The following is a 23,629-nucleotide window of genomic DNA, read 5'->3' on the forward strand; positions in this document are numbered from 1 at the left end:
AGATGGTAAAATTAATGATTAATTATTAAATAAGGAAAAACATTTGTTTGAACAACTTAACTGATTTAATTAAAGCATTTCTGTGACCTGACCTCAGATAAGCGGGTGGAACTAGATGGATGGATAATATTTACTTTGGAACTGAAATACATTAGTCAAGCAGACACCGAGATATGCTAGATGAACAGAGCAAATAGGATAAAAAAACTTTTGGCAGGTCATGTCATGGATGCGCACTTGTCATTTGTTGCTAGACAGAATTCAATCCTAACTTTCCCATAAGTCAAAGAAAAAAATCTTTATCGTCAGAGGTGTTAACCTGATGACCAATATATGTATATGGTGAAGAAAATAGGTATTTGAACACCCTGCTATATTGCAAGTTCTCCCACTTAGAAGTAATATAGGGGTCTGAAATTTCATTTTAGGTGCATGTCCACTGTGAGAGAGATAAGATAAAAAGAAAAATCCAGAAATCACAATGTATGATTTTTTTTAACGATTTATTTGTGTGATAAAGCTACAAATGAGTATTTGAACATCTGAGAAAACCAATGTTAATATTTGGTACAGTAGCCTTTGTTTGCAATGACAGAGGTCAAACGTTTCCTGTAGTTGTTCACCAGGTTTGCACACACTGCAGAAGGGATTTTGGCACACTCCTCCACATAGATCTTCTCTAGATCAGACAGGTTTCTGGGCTGTCACTGAGAAACACAGAGTTTCAGCACCCTCCAAAGATTTTCTATTGGGTTTAGGTCTGGAGACTAGCTAGGCCACGCCAGAACCTTGATATTCTTCTTACGGAGCCACTCCTTGGTTTTCCTGGCTGCGTGCTTCGAGTCATTGTCATGACTTGAAAGACCCAGCCAGGACCCATCTTCAATGCTCTGACTGAGGGAAAGAGGTTGTTCCCCAAAATCTCACAATATATGGCCGCGGTCATCCTCTCCTTAATACAGTGCAGTCATCCTGTCCTATGTGCAGAAAAACACACCCGAAGCATGATGCTACCACCCCCGTGCTTCACAGTAGGGATGGTTTTCTTGGGCTGTAACTCATCATTCGTCTTCCTCCAAACATGGTTAGTGGAATTATGACCAAAAAGTTCAATTTGAGTCTCATCTGACCACAAAACCTTCTCCCATGACTCCTCTGTATCATTCAAATGGTAATTGGCAAACTTAAGACGGGTCTTGACATGCGCTGGTTTAAGCAGGGGAACCTTCTGTGCCATGCATGATTTCAAACCATGACGTCTTGGTGTATTACCAACAGTCACCTTGGAAACGGTGGTCCCAGCTCTTTTCAGGACCAAGTCTTGTCGAGTAGTCCTGGGCTGGTTCCTCACTTTTCTAAGGATCACTGACACCCTTGAGGTGATATCTTGCATGGGGCTCCACTCCGATTGAGATTGACCGTCATGTTTAGCTTCTTCCATTTTCTAATGATTGCTCCAACAGTGGAGCTTTTTTCACCAAGCTGCGTGGCAAATTCTCCGTAGCCCTTTCCAGGCGTGTGGAGTTGTACAATTTTCTCTCTGGTGTCTTTGGACAGCTCTTTGGTCTTGGCCATGTTATAAGTTTGAGTCTTACTGATTGTATGGGGTGGACAGGTGTCTTTATGCAGCTAACGACCACACACAGGTGCATCTGATTAAGGATAATACATGGAGTGGAGGTGGACTTTTAAAGGCGGACTAACAGATCTTTGAAGGTCAGAATTCTAGCTGATAGGTGTACAAATACTTATCTGCAGCTACAACACACAAATCGTTAAAAAGTCATACATCGTGATTACTGGATTTTTCTTTTTAGATTCTCTCTCTCACAGTGGACATGCACCTACGATGACAATTTCAGAGCCCTCCATGATTTCTAAGTGGGAGAACTTGTGATATAGCATTGTGTTCAAATACTTATTTTCTTCACCGTATATTTGCACTTTTATTGCCAATATATTTTCTATAGCGCTGAATTATCTTCATTTGGGTCACAGATCAATTAGCATATATCAGCCCCTCCCACTATGGCTGTATAAATGACAAATAATCCTCTTTATTTCGCACAAGATAGTTCATAGTTGCAGGGAAAAAAATAACATCCCTTCCATGGGAACAAATAGTAAACAACCCAATAGAATACTCCTAGTGCTCTTTCAAGAACTGTTTCATCATATATCACACCCCCAGAAAATGGGTTAATCTGCTGGGTCGGTGGCGAAAATCACAACAACAAAGATAATCTGTTGTTGTCATTTGGGTCTGCAGAGTGTTTTACCACCAAGCAAATGTGAACTAAAACAACCAAATCCTTTATTTGCCTTCTTCTTCTTCTTCTTTTCCTTTCGGCTTGTCCCGTTAGGGGTCGCCACAGCGTGTCATCTTTTGCCATCTTAGCCTATCTCCTGCATCTTCCTCTCTAACCCCAACTGCCCTCATGTCTTCCCTCACCACATCCATAAACCTTCTCTTTGGTCTTCCTCTCGCTCTTTTGCCTGGGAGCTCCATCCTCAGCATCCTTCTACCAATATACTCACTCTCTCGCCTCTGAACATGTCCAAACCATCGAAGTCTGCTCTCTCGAATCTTGTCTCCAAAACATCCAGATTTGGCCGTCCCTCGAATGAGCTTCTAATCCTATCCAACCTGGTCACTCCGAGCGAGAACCTCAACATCTTCATTTCTGCCACCTCCAGTTCAGCTTCCTGTTGTTTCTTCAGTGCCACCGTCTCTAATCCGTACATCATGGCCGGCCTCACCACTGTTTTGTAAACTTTGCCCTTCATCCTAGCGGAGACTCTTCTGTCACATAACACACCAGACACCTTTCGCCAGCTGTTCCAACCTGCTTGGACCCGTTTCTTCACTTCCTGACCACACTCTCCATTGCTCTGTATTGTTGACCCCAAGTATTTGAAGTCGTCCACCCTCGCTATCTCTTCTCCCTGTAGCCTCACTCTTCCCCCTCTACTTTTCTCATTCACGCACATATATTCTGTTTTACTTCGGCTAATCTTCATTCCTCTCCTTTCCAGTGCATGTCTCCATCTTTCCAATTGTTCCTCTGCATGCTCCCTGCTTTCACTGCATATGACAATATCATCTGCGAACATCATGGTCCAAGGGGATTCCAGTCTAACCTCATCTGTCAGCCTATCCATTACCACTGCAAACAGGAAGGGGCTCAGAGCTGATCCCTGATGCAGTCCCACCTCCACCTTAAATTCCTCTGTCACACCTAAGGCACACCTCACCATTGTTCTGCTGCCATCATACATGTCCTGTACTATTTTAACATACTTCTCTGCCACACCAGACTTACGCATGCAGTACCACAGTTCCTCTCTTGGTACTCTGTCATAGGCCTTCTCTAGATCCACAAAGACACAATGTAGCTCCTTCTGACCTTCTCTGTACTTTTCACGAGCATCCTCAAGGCAAATAATGCATCTGTGGTACTCTTTCTAGGCATGAAACCATACTGTTGCTCGCAGATACTTACTTCTGTCCTGAGTCTAGCCTCCACTACTCTTTCCCATAACTTCATTGTGTGGCTCATCAACTTTATTCCTCTATAGTTCCCACAGCTCTGAACATCCCCTTTGTTCTTAAAAATGGGAACTAGAACACTTTTCCTCCATTCTTCAGGCATCTTTTCGCCCGCTAGTATTCTGTTGAATAAGTTGGTCAAAAACTCCACAGCCATCTCTCCAAATTGCTTCCATACCTCTACCGGTATGTCATCAGGACCAACTGCCTTTCCAGTTTTCATCCTTTGTAGTGCCTTTCTGACTTCCCCCTTAGTAATCATTTCCACTTCCTGGTCCTTCACTCTTGCCTCTTCAACTCTTCCTTCTCTCTCATTTTCTTCATTCATCAACTTCTCAAAGTATTCTTTCCATCTATTTAGTACACTAGGCCACCACCAGTCAACACATTTCCATCTCTATCCTTAATCAGCCTAACCTGCTGCACATCCTTCCCATCTCTATCCCTCTGTCTGGCCAACCTGTAGAGATCCTTTTCTCCTTCTTTCGTGTCAACCTGGTGTACATGTCTTCATATGCCTCTTGTTTAGCCTTTGCCACCTCTACCTTTGCCCTACCTCGCATCTCGATGTACTCCTTTCGCCTCTCCTCAGTCCTCTCAGTATCCCACTTCTTCTTCGCTAATCTCTTTCCTTGTATGACTCCCTGTATTTTGGGGTTCCACCACCAAGTCTCCTTCTCCCCTTTCCTACCAGATGACACACCAAGTACTCTCCTGCCTGTCTCTCTGATCACCTTGGCTGTCGTCGTCCAGTCTTCCGGGAGCTTCGGTTGTCCATCAAGAGCCTGTCTCACCTCTTTCCGGAAGGCCGCACAACATTCTTCCTTTCTCAGCTTCCACCACATGGTTCTCTGCTCTACCTTTGTCTTCTTAATCTTCCTACCCACCACCAGAATCGTCCTACATACTACCATCCTATGCTGTCGAGCTACACTCTGCCCTACCACTACTTTACAGTCAGTAACCTCCTTCAGATTACATCGTCTGCACAAAATATAATCTACCTGCGTGGTTCTACCTCCGCTCTTGTAGGTCACTATATGTTCCTCCCTCTTCTGGAAATAAGTGTTCACTACAGCCATCTCCATCCTTTTTGCAAAGTCCACCACCATCTGCCCTTCAAAGTTCCTTTCATGGATGCCGTACTTACCCATCACTTCTTCATCGCCCCTGTTTCCTTTACCAATATGTCCATTACAATCTGCACCAATCACAACTCTCTCGCTGTCTGGGATGCTCAGAACTACTTCATCTAGTTCCTTCCAGAATTTCTCTTTCAACTCTAGGTCACATCCTACCTGTGGTGCATAGCCGCTAACCACATTATACATAACACCCTCAATTTCAAATTTTAGTCTCATCACTCGATCTGATACTCTTTTCACCTCCAAGACATTCTTAGCCAGCTCTTCCTTTAAAATAACCCCTACTCCATTTCTCTTCCCATCTACTCCGTGGTAGAATAATTTAAACCCTGCTCCCAAACCTCTAGCCTTACTACCTTTCCACCTGCTCTCTTGGATGCACAGAATATCAACCTTTCTCCTAATCATCATGTCAACCAACTCCTGTGCTTTTCCTGTCATAGTCCCAACATTCAAAGTCCCTACACTCAGTTGTAGGCTCTGTGCATTCCTCTTTTTCTACTGACGCTGGATCCGGTTTCCTCCTCTTCTTTGTCTTCGACCCACAGTAGCTGAATTTCCACCGACGCCCTGCAGGTTAGCAGTGCCGGGGGCGGGCGTTGTTAACCCGGGCCACGACCGATCCGGTATGGGATTCTTTAGATGAACGCTCATATTTGTTTGGCACAGTTTTTACGCCGGATGCCCTTCCTGACGCAACCCTCTGCATTTATCCGGGCTTGGACATTCCGAATTTCTGCCCAGATTGTGACGTAACGGTGCTGCAAATTTATATAATAACTGCCCTAACCTCGAGTTTCTCGGCCCGTGACCAGGCAGCCAGGCTGGCCCAAGTTCTCGAGCCACTTTCAAACGACCGACCGCCCAAGTCCAAGCGCCCACCAGACCACGTAGAAGCACTATCGTGCCAAAGCCAAAATGTAAGCAGAACTGCATTGGTACCATTGATTAGCGTTATCTTGTGATAACCTGGAGATCATTCGGCTCGAATATTTGGCTAAATTAGCGATTAAGTCTTTTGTTCGATAGTGCATCTCAAAATAACTGCCACACAAAGATGTGTGTGTATGTGTGTGTATATCTATCTGCACCCTTACATACACTCACACCTCCTTAAAAACAAGGTACAAGTGACTTCAAGACAAGTATATGTAATAGAGTACTTACAAACAGCCGTCAGTCCCAAATCACCTTCATCCTCTCTTTCTTGTGTAAACATCTAAAAACAAACAAAAAAAAAACCCTATAGGCTTCCGTCCTAAATTATACCATATAAAAACGCAATCCAATTTGTATGTTACTCTGTTGAAAAGACGCAGGTGGAGAAATGGAATGTGGAAGGGGACCGAGGATGGCAGAACCCCCCCCCTCCCCCCCCCCATGCCGAATATCGGCAACAGCGACGGGCAGCCAGAGGACCGCAGACGTCACGGATCGGTCAACCAATGAGGACAGCGGGATTTCACTATCCAAGACACGTTTTGAAAACAAAAATAAATCAAACAATACTCCTGCTACTATTACAACTAATAACGATAATATCATTTTATAGACTATTATTATTACTAAAAGTATATTACAACATAATACAATACGAAATATTCAAAATACAAGACAAAACCAACAAAATACAAAAAAGCCCAAAATAGATTTCAATGCAATTTTTTTTAAAATGAAAAAAATCTCAGAATTATTAAACGTATTTTATTACACAGGTTTAACATCGTTGTTGTGTTCATAGACATTCCCTAGCTCAGAGAATGGATGGACAAGCCTGCTCTCTAGCGGCAAGAAACTGCATTTGTGGGAGTTCCATAATGGACACACCATTGCATACACTTGCACAATGTCATAGCATGAGATTTCAAAAATACAAAAACAATAGTGTAATAAGCACCATATTTCAATTAAAACTCCTATTAATATTTCGGAAAAGGGTGTGAATTTAAATGGCCATGCCTATTCATTATTATTTTATTAGCTTGTATTTGATCACATGAGATCATGTTAAGTGTACCACAGCATGACATCTTTTTTTTATATTTACCACATTTGATAATCAGCACATGTACGATTATTTAAGATCAAAATTCCAAATCATGGATTTTAGCCTACTTTGAATACATTTGACTTAAATGTGTGAAAATCTTTACAAAATGCGTTAAAATTCAATTACAGTACTCTGTGGACATTGCTTACTGTAAGTATTTACATATAAATATTTTAAAGGACAGCTCTTATAAAAATTGCATGGGTGTGTGTATTCAACCAATAAATTGATACACTTTAGGGTCACATTTTTACAGCTTTGTTTTGTAGCCGTGCAGGCTAATCAGATTACTCAAAGTAATCTAATCATAAACAAAGAGTCAAGTCACCAAATCTTCATTTTGATCACAACATTTCAGTTATGCAACTTGTTTGTCCTTTGCCTTTTGGCTCGATTTGATCCGTGAAGAAGCAGCTTGTTGTGCCGACACTCTCCCCGATGGAATCGTTTGCTTTCTTCAGGTGAATTTCCAGAAAGAGCAAATGTTTTTCCTGTTGAGGCAAACCAACCTTTTATTTATTACAGGGTCATTACCGCATGACGTTATCCTCAGATAGTGGACGGTGTGCAGCGGTCACGCATGGTAAAACGAGAGCACACCCTGCTAAAATGATGAATAGCACTCAAAAACTTCTTTCAAACAGTGTCAATTATTAACTGGACACTTCAATTGAAAAGGAAGCTTGTTTGGTGGGGTAAAGAAGAAAAAAAAATAAAGACAAAAACAAAACTTAAAAAAAAGACCAAAACAATATGTACAAAATATTATGATTAAGACTGACAAAAACTACAAATTGCATTATAATGTACACAGAATAAAAAGCTCAAAATAGTAAAAATGCAAAAAGGAGGGAAAATACTCAAAGAAAATCTACAAAAAATTATTTAAAAATGTGATTTGAAAACATAAAACCAAATATGTACTAAGAAATACTGTTAAGTGCCCTTGGGGCCACTGAAAGGCAATAAAATGATTAATATTATGATTGAAAAACAAAAAATTAAAAAATTTGCTCAATTTATGACAATGTACAATGAAAAAGTAAGGGAAATGCAAATAATATCCCCCAAAAATGTAAAAAAAACAAAAAAAACAAAAAAAACAACCTTGTACAAAAAATGTACACATAATAAGATACCCCCATGCATGAATCAACTCTTCAAATGCTCATTCTTTCATCCCTTGAATGTCATTAACGAAGTTGCATTATTATTGTAAAAAAAGATTTAAATCAAATGTAAAAAAAACAAAAACAAAAAAATTATGAAAAAAAAACATTTATAAAGAAAATGTGCACGAGGGAGAGCTAACCTCTGGCCTGTGGGCCACATGCAGCCTGCAAGAGCATTTCTTCAATCAAAAAAAAATATGTACATTAAAACAATTAGATTCAGAGAATGGACCCTGACCCTAAAAGTGCCCCGTTATGCAGATATACTGTACCTGCAGTAATTGGTGCCACACTCCATGTGTTCCCTGCAGCTGCCACCCACCGGCTTCATGCTGTTCCAGCGCCACAGCAGAGACCTCTTGGTCCGCTGGACCAAGCCGGTCCAGTCTTCAGCCACAGGCAATGAATCCACCTGAGAGCATGTTGGGAAAAAAAACACACACAAAAGTTGATGTCAGGATCATGTAATTATTATACAATTATTAACAAATCCTTTTAACTTACCTGCGTGCTGCACAGGAGAACCAAGACCAGCGACAAAACAACAACCATCGGCACGAGAGTCCTCATGGTGTCCAGATGGAGCAAAATGTCCCGATACGGGGTTGCGTCGATTAAAAAGGCTTGAATTAGGTTAAGGAGGAGCTAACATTAAAGGTGGATTCCGTTATTAGCCGCCTGTGTGAGCCTGAGGGCGAAACCGAAGCAATGTCGAGATACAAGTAGGCGGGTGCACTTATCAGCCTTTACTGCAAAGTAGTCTTTAACCTGTGGATTGAGGACAACGCCACGTATGTCACATGCAGACAAGATGGAACCAAACTGAATACGCTCATCAGCACCGGAAAACAAACTATTTTTACCTGCACGACAGCAGATGTCAGCAGACTTTTTATTTCGCCTTAGCACATGGATCCACATGGTTCATCTGTACCCACCTCATCCTCGTTTTTCTTTTTATCAAAACGATTTTAGCTCTGTGAATGCAAATCTAAAATTTTCCAAGTGGTGGTGATTACCTCCCCCATTTTCATCTCTTTAAATATACAAATCTTCTTCTTTTTCTTTCGTCTTTTTCGTTAGGGGTCGCCACAATGTGTCATTTTTTTCACATCGAAGCCCATCTTGTGCATCTTCCTCTCTAACACCCACTGTTCTCATGTCCTCCCTCACAACATCCATCAACCTTTTCTTTGGTCTTCCTTTCACTCTTTAAATATAAAAATAATTGTTGCAAATAAGTGTTTCCCTCGAAAGTTTTAACAACCTCTCCTTTACTAAATTGGTTTTGTGCAATCCGACACAAAAAAAAAACAAGCACATTGATGGAGGAAAAAGGTGCATTTACAAGCAGAAATTTGATTCAATGATGACATGCTAATGTGAAGAATGGTGAGTTTATTATTGAAATTCGGCTTACGGCAAGTGCCAAAATCTTCAAAGGTGACAAATGAGAAAGTCAGCCGCGCGTTAACATTTCTCTTTTCTTTCAGAATCTGCTCAAAGAACATGAGAAAAGATGACAGTTATGACAGCGAAAAGTGGTGTGGTTATTTTGTGTGGTCATACAGTAACTTCATTCATGCAGCTCAATTAAAAAGACACTTATGAACACTACGTGGGTAAAATTCTTACAGGGCCAAACAGTCGTACAAAAAGGAAGTGGCATTTCGAGCAGCGAGCAAGCGAAAAAAAAACCTGCATCAACCAACATGGTTAAAAGTACTTTGTCAGCAGGATTTGTGGGTCAGGGGTGATTGGAATTAGTGGACAACAATCAAAATACAAGAACTTCCCTTTGTTATTGTTAGTGTTCAATACTATGTTATTCCAGGTTGACTGAACTGTAATTCACTTGACATTTTCTTAAGGATTACCCTACCCATAAAAAAAGTCTCTTATTTACAACAATTGCAGTTTGATGGCTTCCACTCACTTAGCAGTTATGACACCTCACTGAAAACAAAACAAAACAAAACTAAATGATGTCATCCTTGAGGGTGCCAGGAACTTGGGATTATTTTAGAACATCTAGATTGACCTGACCGAGAAGAACACAAAAAAACAAACTTGGACTCGGACGTCAAAAGGTGCAGACTGATGGAATACTTGACGTTAGGTATCAGGTGGGAGGACGTGGTGCCCCGCCCCGCGACCCGTCACTTCTTGTCTTGGGGGCTATGACGCCAGCAGCGGCTGACGTTCTGCAGCGCTACCCTGGAGAAACAAAACAATACATATTCTGATTTAACTACTAACATAGGTTTATTGCTATGCACAATATATTGCATACAGAAGTCACAATTATTATAAATATTGTAATGATATGCAGAGTAAATATTTTATAGAGAAGAAATGCAATCGTGATAAGTAAAATGTTTTATTAGTAATTAAATTTTAATTACAATATTTAAAGAAGACATTAGAATGAATATTTTCTAGAAATGCATGAAAACGCTAAGACTCGTCTTTCCCGGTTTGAGGAGAAAATGCGCATAGCAGATAGACCGAATGCAGTAAGGTCATCCGACAAACAGCTGATGTATGCAGCTGATCACAAATGTTCTTACAGGGCATTCATAATAAATAGCGGGTAACTTTAAACAATTGTACGTTGAAAGATACTTTGAAGAGATCAGGCAAAAATGAACTGCATCTCAACAAATCTGCATATCGTAACAGCCTTGATGGCATTACAGCATCGTAAGTCCAAAAGTCAAATTAGTATTGTTATTAAATTATACATGCATTCTTTAAATACTTTTCAGAAGGCCAATTCCAACTTCATTTCCATATTAAAATATTTTTGACTGTGGGTTCCCGTTAGGTATAAGCTAAAACCTTCAAAATTATAGCTAAAATCCGATGAGTGTGTAGAAAATCTATACAACACATTAATTTTTGAACAACGGAAACACACAATTTTCAAATTCTAATTTATCGAGATGCACCTGTATTTATTCCATGAGAAACGATACGATAAAACAACTCTTCCCTTTTATGGAGTTCATCTGGAGTGAAGCCCATCGAGTGGAAAGGGCCTGCACACGCAAGCGAGGAAGTGACTCACCTCAGGCATCTTGTGGCGACACACCAGCAGCATGAATACTCCGCCCAGGATGATGGCGATCCCGATCAGTATGAACGGAATGTTTATCAGCACGTTCTGCTGCACCACCACTGCGTTCAATTTGGCCACGGATGAGTCATCGATGACGACGCTCTGAGGAAGTCGGGAATGTTATGGTGGCGGGGGCTCCTATTCCTTCTTTACTGCCTAACTTTTTAGTTCCCAGGTCTGTTTCATGATACCTCTTGAACACTGTGTACGTGTGTGTGTGTGTGTGTGTGTGTGTGTGTATTTACCTCATTCAGGTAAACTACAGGAAAGATCACTGTGGTCACGTTTCCAGTTTGGCTGAAAAATCGTAAAAGTAAATCCACAATTAGAGCTCCAAATTTCAAGGATTTTCACATTTCCATTCGACTTAGGAAAATATCATAATTGGGAATTAAAGACGTGCAAAGTTGGTAATTACGCTAACATGGAAGCAGATGGGATGTTTTTCATAAAGGGAATCCCACAATGCATTAAAAAAATGGATTTAACATTTACCATAAGTAATATTTTCAGCTGTGTCAAAATGAAGCCCTGGGGAAACTTAAAAAAAAAAAATGTGTAAATATCTATTTCATGTTCTGTGGGACCTCAATTTAAAATTGTCCTGTCTTTTAATAATGTTGAAAAATTGCAGGCATTTTAAAATAAGAATGTCAGGAGTGACAAACGCAGGCCGATGCGGTTCACGTATGGATTGTTTTCAACTGTATGAAAACTAAGCGGATGAACAAAAAACAGGGACAATTTTGGCCCCAAAAATGAACATCATATGAAAACCTGGGCTCATGATAACCGAGGTTCCACTGAATATGATGTATTTAAGAAGATATAATTATATGGCCGCACATTCATTTCAACCCACTGAGGCTGAAGCCATAACTACACCTCTGAGCTATATATATGCATACTTACAAGAGGCAGTTTATGCCAAAACTAAATAAGAATGATAATCTTCGTATTTATTATGCCATATTTATTCTATTTCCATTCTTAAATCCTATGCAGCATTAACAAGTGTTCTCAATTAAACTTGTACAAAGTTTCCAAAAATGTGCACCCTGAAATATTAAATAAAGTTTTCATGTAGCAGTTTTCGTGCTCAAATACACTTCAAATAATGTAATTAGATAGAAAAGAAAATCCCATCACCATGACTATTTTTTTTATTGTACTTATTGCACTTGAGATGGTGACATTCAATAAATAAAATGACGCACTCTTCAAAAATGATATTTGCTGTGTGAATTCAGTTAGAGTTAGCAAAAGAAAACAAAACAAGCAAACATGTTAGTAAAGATGTGACATTCAAATTTTGAATATGAATTTATGGTGTATTGTGTCATAATGCAAATACAGTATGTCAGGATTATTATCTTTGCTCTCGTCAAGGTAAAGAGGAATATCAAAGTCCATTTATAAAGATGATGGTGGCATTATTAGTTTACAGTTGTAAGTTACTGGCAGCCTCTCCTAATACACGAGTCCAGTGACAAGGACAAAATGGTTGCACATTATTAAAAGCAGAACCAGAAAATGAGATGCGTGCATTTGACTGGCTTACCTGAATGTGTCCATTTTCTCCACGTACACGTTGACTTGGAGACGTTTGGCAGCTCGCAGGACTATTCCAGTGAGCTGTCACAAATATTTGGAAAATAAAATGAATGAACAGACAAAATAATTCAATTTGGATGCATTTAGAGCAGGAGTGGGGAAAATGTCACTCCACACACAAAAGCCATGCGTTCCCTTCATTCTCAATTGTCACTAAACCTTTTGCACATCTCTCTTTCATTTGGCTTCTGATAGGCTGAAATGTTTTTCTGATTAGGCTTTTTAACATTTAACTTTTTTATTCATTTAAATTTTTATAAAGTCCTTCACGGGCCCACCTGTATTCATGAACAATTGATCTTCATTGGGGTTGCGGGTGAGCTGAAGCTTATCGCAGGTGACCGGGTGACATGTGAGGTCCGCCACGGATTGGTCGTGTGCCAATTGCAGAAAGTTGAAAAATAAAATTCGAATTAATGTTTACTATTCTACAGCTTTGGGAAAACATGACCTTTTTGGTGTTTTAACCATTTTTCAATTCATGCAAATAAATGCTCTAAATGACGTTTGCGTTTCTAATTTGGAAGACATGTCAAGAGGTTATGGAATCAAACAAGTACGCTACTTTTATGCAAATATATTCCTATAAATAGCAAAATCATTAGCATGGTGGATCAGTGGTGAGAATGTGTTTTCCAAATCTAATGTGCAGAGTTCGTTCTCTCGTCGCATGAGGTTTCTCCGGGTACTCCGGCTTCCTCCCACGTCTCAAAAATCCTCCTGCGGTAGATTAATTGAAAACCAAACTGTGAGTGTGACTGGTTGTTTTGTCTTTAAGTCACATGTGATTGATTGATCAACTTGTTGAAGGCATGGATGTTTTGGGACTTTAAAAAACAGTTCCTTTAAAGCAGGGGTGTGAAACTCAATTTACTTTGGGGCCACTGGAGGGAAAGCTGAGGCTGGGCCGCAAATCAAAAATCCAAGGTTCTCAAAATGGTGATGTCACCCCCCTCCCTCCCCCCTGCTTCCACGAGAGCCATATACCCCACCGTGAAGGTCAGGTTCATCAGTCCCACTCGAGGGCCGAGGGCCGCACTAACATAAAATTTTCACATTAGGGTGGAGGCCACAAAATATTTCTCGGGCCGTAAATGGACCAGGGGCCGCTTGTTTAAGACCTCTTACTGTCACTTTTTACACTTGCAAAATGGGCCGGATCAAATTAAAATCATGTAGAGTATATTAGATTTCGGCCCTTCAAGATTATTCCTTGTTTCAAATGAGTGTTCTCAGCAGTATGAAGTTGCTGCGTGTGCATACAGCTCAACGTCATATTTATGTATGAGCTTGATTTGTAAACGTCACAAAAAGTAGGGCCACTGTGAACACGGAATAGTAAGGTACAACCTGCTAAACCTTCGATCAGAGCTCAAAGGCCAGCGTGAAGTTAACATGGCGGCAATCATCTCGAGCTACTGTGTTGTTTATTTCTCGCTATCTTTACTGCAGCTTTGTCATAGGAACAACAGAGTTATAATATGTGAACGAGCTACCGGCTTATTTTCAGAACACAGCTGCCGCTTGGAAGACTGCTATAGTTTCACCATCTAGTGGTTATGATGAGTGAGTGAATACAGCCAAAAAGTACACTTACACAACTACAAATTGCTCCTTTGTCCATTTTGACCTGACTCAGGTTGCATGTTAGCTAGCAGGTATCAGTCTACCCCAGCTGACTTTGGCTGAGTCCCTATCGCCCCTGAAAACATGCAAAGTCTGACAACTATGAAATAATAAAACACTTTTCCACCACCATTTCAATTTTTCCGAATATTTGGCCCTGTCTAAAATGGAGTCTCGTGATGGATGCTCTGGGGCATCTGATATTGGTCATTAACAGACGATAAGAACTTCAGTGTCCTTATTAGCATTAGCGGTTATCTGGTGCAATTGCGATTCTGGAATCTAGCCTAGGTCTAACAATTCTAAACTGCAACCCATGTGAGGATAAGTGGCTTAGAAAATGGATGGATGAATACAAGAAAAACATAGAACCAGTTCTGTATGTGTAGGCCCAAGAGAGATGCTAAACATTTTTACACATTCAAATTTGGCAGGGTTATTACCAGCACTCTTCTCTGTGGTGTGTAAAAACAGACAACTTTAGGTTTATTTTCACTGTACACAGACTTGGGGGGAAAGGGTGAGGGGGAAAATTTTATATACTGATGTGAACCCTATTCCTTTTCTATTATTAAAAAAAATAATTCCTTTACATAGTGACAACATGACAACTCTACAGTTTTGCACTCTGAACTATGAGATGGACATGCTATTAGCTCATCGTGCTGCACCTTTATACATTTTTTGTGCATTAACATGCATTTTTTTTGGGACTGTGGGAGAAAACCTATACAGTAATAAGGAAAACATGCAAACTCCACACAGGAAGGTTGCAGTCAAGATTCAAACCTGAACCTTAGACTTGTAAGGCAGACATACAGACCACATGTGCCATTTGCATTTCATATTTCTAGAATGATCATATTTAGATTGGGGGTGTGTGAAAAGAATTTACACAGTTTGATACACTACAAGAGCTGGGAACTGCATCTAAAAAAGATCATTTAAAACACGTGGTTGGAGATGACCACAATCCAACCCACCAAACATCTTCCCTTCAACTTGAGGTTGATGCAGTCAGGGCAGCTGACTAAACCAATTCAACCACAATTTGAAATTTTGATCTCAAACCAATTGAAAACAGTGACAATGTAGCAACTGACATTTTCAAGCATCAGAACTTTATCCTAAACCGAGGAAGCCCCTTACATCCAAAGTAACTCATGAAGAAAACATGTAAAGCGAAGTGAAGAACAGCTGTCTTACAGGATTGAGGTCAATGAAGGTCTGGTGATACTCCTTGCGGGGCCTCATGCCAAAAACTGCCCGCACAAATTTCTCATCTCCCTGGTAGAAGTGCGGAGAGGACATGACTATGGGTGCACCTGAACACAGCAGAAGATACAGAGGTTATCCCAAAATCTGAATATAGGACAACTAAACGTGACGTTTCAACACCTTGTTTGCATGGCTTGACGTTAAGGACGCCCGAGCCGAGGCAGTTGCCGGAGGGGACGCAGAAGCCCGCGTTGGAAGGGTTCACCGATGCGTTGGCGAACACCTGACTGGGGGGAGCGAAGCGATACCCGGGAATTCCTTTCACCGTTACATCCTCCTCGTACACAGCGTACATCGACCTAAGAGAGAGGCTGGCATTCATGAAAGTCGCTCGCTTTGAGTCACGATGGAGTAATTCCAGTCAGGAATGTACAGAAATTGATTGAAGTTATCTCGGCTGTACTGTATATACAGTGAAGAATACAAGTATTTGAACACCCTGCTATATTGCAAGTTCTCCCACTTGGAAATCATGGAGGACCCCTCAAATTTTTCAACGTAGGTACATGTTCACTGTGAGAGAGATAATCTAAAAAGAAAAATCCAGAAATCCCAGTGTATGATTTTTTTAACGATTTATTTGTGTGATACAGCTGCAGATAAGTATTTGAACATCTGTCCATCAGCTAGAATTCTGACCCTCAAAGACCCGTTAGTCCGCCTTTAAAAGTCCACCTCCACTCCATGTATTATCGTGAATCAGATCCACCTGTGTGAGGTCGTTAGCTGCATAAAAACACCTGTCCACCCCATACAATCAGTAAGACTCAAACTTATAACATGGCCAAGGCCAAATAGCTGTCCAAAGACACCGGAGAGAAAATTGTACAACTCCACACGCCTGGAAAGGGCTACGGAGAAATTGCCACCCAGCTTGGTGAAAAAAGGTCCACTGTTGGAACAATCATTAGAAAATGGAAGAAGCTAAACATGACGGTAAATCTCAATCAAAGTGGAGCCTAATGCAAGACATCATCTCCTGGGGTCTCAATGATCCTTAGAAAGGTGAGGAATCAACCCAGGACTACACGACAGGATTTGGTCAATGACCTGAAAAGAGCTGGGACCACCTTTTACTTTGGTAATACACTAAGATGTCATGGTTTGAAATCATGCGTGGCACGGAAATTTCCCCTGTTTAAATCAGCAAATGTCAAGGCCCGTCTTAAGTTTGCCAATGACCATTTGGATGATACAGAGGAGTCATGGGAGAACGTTTTGTGGTCAGATGAGACCAAAATGGAACTTTTTGGACAAAATTCTTCTAACCGTGTTTGGAGGAAGACAAATGATGAGTTCCATCCTAAGAACACCATCCCTACTGTGAAGCACGGGGTTGGTAGCATCATGCTTTGGGGGAGTTTTTCTGCACATACGACAGGATGACTGCACTGTATTAAGGAGAGGATGACCGCGGCCATGTATTGTGAGATTTTGGGGAACAACCTCTTTCCCTCAGTCAGAGCATTGAAGATGGGTCCTGGCTGGGTCTTTCAAGTCATGACAATGACTCGAAGCACACAGCCAGGAAAACCAAGGAGTGGCTCCGTAAGAAGCATACCAATGTTTTGCTGGGGCCTATCCAGTCTCCAGACCAAGACCCAATAGAAAATCTTTGGAGGGAGCTGAAACTCCATGTTTCTCAGCGACAGCAAATCTGGTGAACAACTACAGGAACCGTTTGACCTCTGTAATTGCAAACAAAGACTACTGTACCAAATATTAACATTGGTTTTCTCAGGTGTTCAAATACTTGATACTACACTGTATATGTACTGTATATGTATGTACTATATATTATAAATACTTGCAGCTGTATCACACAAATAAATCGTTAAAAAAATCATACATTGTGATTTCTGGATTTTTCTCTTTAGATTATCTCTCTCACAGTGGACATGCACCTGCGATGAAAATTTCAGACCCCTCCATGATTTGTAAATGGGAGAACTTGCAATATAGCAGGGTGTTCAAATACTTATTTATTTTCTTCACTGTATGTAATTAACCATGAACTAAAAAGTAACGGAACCGTCACACACAAACCACCTCTGCTTTATAATTGTTACAGTCCTGTCCTTTTACTTTATCCTCTGTGAACCAGGAAGTAGCCTGCTAAAATACGGACAGACAAACAAATATCGCCCCTTCACATTTTTTTTCCTTACTTTTGTTGTCACGACTGAGGTGGAGGTCTACAAAGAGATAATTTAGCTTGTAACATGGAAAAGCTGTAATGGAGCAATATCAAATGGATGGTCCCTCTTCAAAAGGTCTGTAATGTTCATCTCATTCCTCTCCTTTTAAATCGCTCCTTAAAAGTTTTGAAAACTCAAAGCTGAAAACTGAAAGCACGAACAGAGAAACAGTTTGAGGCATGCTATATATAAGCAGTAAGCAGACAAGAGACTGCATTCATGAGGCTGCCTAGCCAGACCAAATCAATAATCAATTATCTCATATCCAGACGGGGCTAATGGAGAAGGAGAGGTTTCCTAACTCAATCCTGACAGTGAGATAAGAATAACAAATAATAAAATGAAAACATTGCAGTCATTGTTGGCTTCTCGGTGCTTCAATCATCTTTTTGCTCCTTGGCTGATCTGAAGTCATCTGACGATTATGTTTTTTTTAATTAAGTTTATAAGGTAAAGTCGACCTTTGAGGATATTGGAAAAAAAGTCACTAAAAGTAACAAAGGCATGCAAGTGTTGTCTGAGCCACCTGCACAGGTCCGAGGAGAACATGTAGAGGGTTTCCTTCTTTGTGAGGACCGAATGGAACGAGGCGCCGTTGGTTCCGTTGATCATGTTGCACTCATCGGATGTCCACCAATTCAACGAGCTGCGTGCAAAAACAAGTGCACGAACTAAAGAATTGTACGGAAGTTTGCATTTGTTTGCCATGACGGAGTATTAAGGCTCCAAGTTAGTTAATCCTTATTTAGGAAGGGGGGAAGTCATAATATTTCAAGAAGAAATATGTACAAGTTATCATACAAGTGTACAATACCCATATGTGAATAATTGTGTAACTACACATTTGGGCATTCTCCCAAGTGCGATCAATTGTTTGTTCTGTGAGGTTAGAAGGAGCTACATTGTGTCTTTGTGGATCTAGGGAAAGCCTATGACAGTCCAAGCGGGGTGGAACAGTTGGTGGAAAGTGTCTGGTGTTCTATGTGACAGAAGAGTCTCCGCCAGGATGAAGGGCAAAGTTTCTAAAACAGTGGTGAGGCCGGCCATGATGTACAGACTAGAGACGGTGGCCCTGAAGAAAGAACAGGAAGCAGAACTGGAGGTGGTAGAAATGAAGACGATGAGGTTCTCGCTCGGAGTGAGCAGGTTAGATAGGGACAAAAGAGCTCGTTAGAGGAAAAGCCACAGTTGGATGTTTTGGGGACAAGGCTAGAGAGAGCAGACTTAGATAGATGGTTTGGACATGTTCAGAGGCGAGAGAGTGAGTACGTTGGTAGAAGGGTGATGCCAGGCAAAAGAGCAACAGGAAGACCAAAGAAAAGTTGATGGATGTTGTGAGGGAAGACATGAGGGCAGTTGGGGTTAGAGAGGAAGATGCACGAGATAGGCTTAGATGGAAAAAGAAGACATGCTGTGGTGACCCCTAAGGGGACAAGCCGAAAGGAAAAGAAGAACAAGAATGCATGAATGACTATCGGATGACGACCTCACGTGACCCCAGGAAGACAAGGAATGCTCACACTGATATGACGTAAGCAAACGTCATCTGATTCAATCAAATTCTCACTGCCTGATTGTTGATTGCATGTACGAGGCATGACAGAGGAAAGGCAAGAAGGCACAGTTACCTTTGATTATTCCACGTATCCACTCGGGCAAAGTCCGTGTAGTCCTGCTGGCCCGTGAAGAACACGTACTGTCCATCATCGGTGGCATTGCTCTGCAATCACGGCACAAAGGCGTCCCGTCATCAAAACACACAAAGCTAACGACAAATAACAGATTCAACTGCTGACGAGTTTTCATGACGTAAATTCTCATGTCCGTGTGATTGGCGACCTTGTGGAATAGCCCAAAGGCAGAATCCACTTCGGGTTTAAAAGCGTGGATGATTTTCAGCAGAGCATCTTCGTATCCCCACAGGAGCTCTCCCACCGTGCGTGTGGTGAACAGGCCTTCATCTTTGTCCGTCATGTAGTTTGAGATCAGCTTGGCAAAAAAAGAATGAGACTTGAACCGCTCCATCAGCGTCTAAACAAGGACCAAAGGGGAAAAAAAGAGTATATGTATTTTCAAATTGACATAACGAGATAGTTTGTGGTCAAAGGCAAAAGGCAAAGAGTGACGCTCACCACAGCAGGGATGTTAACAGTCCTGATGAGCTCACTCTCCGGACCCCGTGACATGTCACGTTGGAATATGTATGTCTTCGTGTTGACTGCTGCTACTTTGGTGCCATTATCCTGAAAGTTCACCTCTTCCATAGGCCGGAACTCTCTAGGTTAAACAAACCAAATAACGTGCGGCTTACGGTGGAGTGGCCATGGATTAAACGTAATAATTAAAAATTTAAAAAAAAAAAAAAAAAAAAAAAAGAATGAAAAAAGCAGTGATTCAAATAAAATGCGACAGAAAATTACCGGTATTCAATTTCAGTTAAAACCTTATCTGCTAAACCAAAATATTCTTGAATAAATAGGGATAAACTATGAGTGTTTTCAGGACTATCCCCTCCATCCAAAAAAAGAGAATAAGATTGGAAGAATTTTTTAAATCCACCGCACTGTGAGTGGGCAGGGTTCTACTGTACGTCAAAACCACAAAGTGATGAAAAGAAAATGACATGACACAATGGTTTAACAGTCGATATAAAAAAAGATGGCCTCTCAAGTCTGAAAGAGTTGACCAGCCTGTTTTCCTATATCTCAACCTGTTACACGTCCAAAAAAAAAAAAAAAGCAACAAGTTATTTTAAGAAATTTCATTTCATAACAGAACAAGCTGACAATCTTGTGTTCTGGAAACCCAATCTCTGAAATAATTCATTTATTGGCACTTTTCCTCGAGAAAAACTAATCATACTTTAATGTTTATTGAATCACTCCCCAGTGTATTTAATTTAATTCTTTGGACTATATTGCATTCCTTGAAAACTGGCCATATGAGATAGTTTGTATGGTAATTTTCCACTGGATATTCCTTTTTAGTAATTATGTATTATGTAATTGTGTATCCTCTATAAAATGTTCTATAAATTATTTAAGAAAATATAAAGGTTTTCATTCAGTTCATGTTATTTTGAGGAAAAACATTATTACTGTATTGGGATACACAGCCTTATCAGGGTCAGGTACCAATTGGTGTATCTGGATACAAAAATGTTTTACATATCCCTCAACACCAGTTATTTGCTGTTAAAAGTTTGACCACCAAAAATTTGCGATCAAATGAGTGCAATTGGATAATTTGGGAATCACTGCACAAAAGACACCCCGCAACTGCGTGCTGTTGAATGCACCCCTGCTGTTTTACGGCAAATATGGGGTATTTTACAATTTTGGTTAGTTTTTTTTCCCACTCTTACCTGTAAGTGTATGGTCCAATCTCCACCACAGCTGGCCTCTGCCCGTCCAGCACCTCAAGTGGATTGGTCAGGTTAAAGAAGTAAAACTGCATGTAGATCGGCGCCGGTGGATCCTCCCAAACATCGAAAGCCTCGGTGCCATTCTTCAACACAATTTCCTGAGAGAAGTTGAAGCTCGGTTGAGGACATGCGCACTTCCATGTGACTAAAAAAATAAATGCTGACCATGCTAAAAGTGGTATCACGAAGGTGAAGGGGTCATGGTATGGCAGGATTTCACAACAGGATTGAGCCAAGTGGGGGATTAAAAAAACGATACGTGGTTTTTAGTCTTAAAATTTAGTCATCCGAGACCATAATTTGTGTCGCATTTAATACAAGCGAACTGCCGCAGACGCAAGGCTACTGAAATGTCAGACTTCGGATGGTGTTTTGCTTACCTTTTTCACCACTGACTCCACTAGTTTTGAAAACGCGTTAGACAGGACCAGCGCGATGCCCAGGATGAGAAATAAAAACGAAAACAACCCGGACCCGTATATACAACATGATTTAAGCATGATGGGACCCCACTGAGTAGCGTCTAACGGTGACAAGTGACGCTAATAAATGACAACGTCAGACGCCCCTGGTGAATGTTTTGATGCACCCGGAAGTTGACTACGGAACCAAAGAGTATCTACCGTCATAATATAGTTCACCCCTACAACTTCCTGTTTCTTCGATCGTCGCCTTTTCTAATGCATCCCCAAAATGTGTCTTATTTGATTAATACAAATCACATAAAGCACACGTTTAATTTCTTTAAAATACTTTATTTCCTACCTCTTAATAAACTGTTGATACAGCGACTTGAAAAAAATGTAACTAGCTACCTGTTTGTGCCAGTATTCTGGTTTTGCCTATTCGTAATCTTTGTAAGATAACACGTGACAATGTACACCGAGGGCTAGTCATTTATATATTAACAAAAATATTGGTATTTCTTCAGACCAAACGCTAACAGCATTTTAGAATGGTTATTTCATATGAAAAACTTTTATAGACTGAAAGACTAAACATTTCAAACCACACATCTATTTCACAGGCACCTTATGTCGACAAGGACTCAAACAGAATTTCCGCTAGAGGTCAGTGGAGGCCACGTGTACGTACACCAGTCCCAGAAAAAAAATGAGACCAAAAAAAATAGAACATTACACATTCCCTTTTTTCACGATACCCCCCCACCACCCCCACTGCAAAAATATTTGCTCTCAATGACATTATTTGTATGTGAAATTTAGGAACTCTCTGTAGTTTATGGAGTAAAACAAAACCAAATCTGAGAAACTGATTATTTTGCAGTGACCAGATTTTTTTCCAGGGTCTGTGGTGGTTTGGTTGCTCACCATTTTTGTATTGATATGTTTGCACTCAAATTACATATTTGCGTAGCTCTTTGTGACAGATTGTGAGGTTGCGACATGCTCTTATCTGAACTCACCAAATAAGATCGAGTCATTGCAGTTTTGCAGCTTTGACACGTCGCTGCTTGCATCGATTCTTTTAGTGCAGTCTGCTTACGTGCACCAACTAAATCGCATAGTTTCAAAGTTAAAAAAAAAAAAAATCTATTGAGGTGCAAATGCAGAATGAGTCAAGCAGACAGACTCAGGCTATGTTGTGTTCTTATGGGCTTCCCAGTAGCCATGTCTCCGTCAAGAACAGTGTGCATGGCTTGTTCAGGTCTGGTGCGCTGTTAACTTTGTTCAGTCCAATTCCAAAATACAGCACAGTGGTGCTTTGAAATACGAATGAACCAAATTGTGATTTTCGCGTGAAATGAGCTGCCATTCTGCTGATTTTCTCTTTTGGCTTGCGATCATAGAACGACAACAAGCGAGATTGGGAGGAATGGAGTGGTTCTGTTATCAGAATCCTGTGCTCGTCATGGATTGTTCATAACCAACACCATGATCAGATGAAGGAAAAGATGAAGGAAGATACCGCTCTGACCTGCCAGACCCAAAGTTATTATATTTTGGAACATCTGACAGAGTCTCCTGTCGAAAGGAGTTCAATGCCCACCTCCGACAGAACTTTGCCCATGGCCCTGAGGTAGCAGGGCATACTGAGTCTAAGTGGATCATATTCCGTCGCGCCACTGTTGACGCGGCTGATTGGAGTTGTGGCCGTGAGGTTGTCGGAGCCTGTTGTGGCTGCAATCACCGAACCTGTTTGTGGACACCAGTGGTCAGGGATGCTGTCAAGCTGAAGGAGTCCACCATCTGGCATCTCGGGAGAGGGAAGCAGTGTGGCTAGTTTGGATGGTGGGATGATTGTAAAATTGCAAACAATTCAAGTTTTTACTGTTAATATGGGGTGCCGTGTGTACATCAATGAGGGTAAAAAACAAAAACAGATGACTGTAGTATAACAAAGACTGAAAAATTAAGGGGGTCTGAATACTTTTCGGACCCACTACTGTTGTACTGATGTAGCCACTGCATCATTTTACTGCATGTGGCC

General features: G+C 40.9%; 2 protein-coding genes across 2 annotated transcripts; both read right to left on the reverse strand.

The window, feature by feature from the left end:
* Positions 1 to 6,403: 6,403 nt before the first annotated feature.
* On the reverse strand, positions 6,404 to 9,165 carry LOC133491019 (liver-expressed antimicrobial peptide 2). The gene is made up of 3 exons (XM_061801847.1): positions 8,422 to 9,165; positions 8,190 to 8,329; positions 6,404 to 7,236 (listed from the first exon to the last, which is right to left on the reverse strand). Exons 1-3 carry the CDS (start codon positions 8,485 to 8,487, stop codon positions 7,203 to 7,205), a joined length of 240 nt encoding a protein of 79 aa, XP_061657831.1. The 5' UTR covers positions 8,488 to 9,165; the 3' UTR covers positions 6,404 to 7,202.
* Positions 9,166 to 9,300: 135 nt separating this feature from the next.
* Positions 9,301 to 21,773, reverse strand: scarb2c (scavenger receptor class B, member 2c). The gene is made up of 12 exons (XM_061801846.1): positions 21,559 to 21,773; positions 21,119 to 21,276; positions 19,887 to 20,031; positions 19,594 to 19,785; positions 19,383 to 19,474; positions 18,281 to 18,400; positions 15,677 to 15,855; positions 15,485 to 15,603; positions 12,600 to 12,673; positions 11,284 to 11,335; positions 10,988 to 11,140; positions 9,301 to 10,134 (listed from the first exon to the last, which is right to left on the reverse strand). The coding sequence occupies exons 1-12, from the start codon at positions 21,676 to 21,678 to the stop codon at positions 10,096 to 10,098; spliced, it is 1,443 nt and encodes a 480-aa protein (XP_061657830.1). The 5' UTR covers positions 21,679 to 21,773; the 3' UTR covers positions 9,301 to 10,095.
* Between the last annotated feature and the right edge of the window lie 1,856 nt (positions 21,774 to 23,629).

This window comes from Syngnathoides biaculeatus, chromosome 17 (genome assembly GCF_019802595.1).
Source record: "Syngnathoides biaculeatus isolate LvHL_M chromosome 17, ASM1980259v1, whole genome shotgun sequence".
In the NCBI taxonomy this organism is placed as follows: Eukaryota; Metazoa; Chordata; class Actinopteri; order Syngnathiformes; family Syngnathidae; genus Syngnathoides; species Syngnathoides biaculeatus.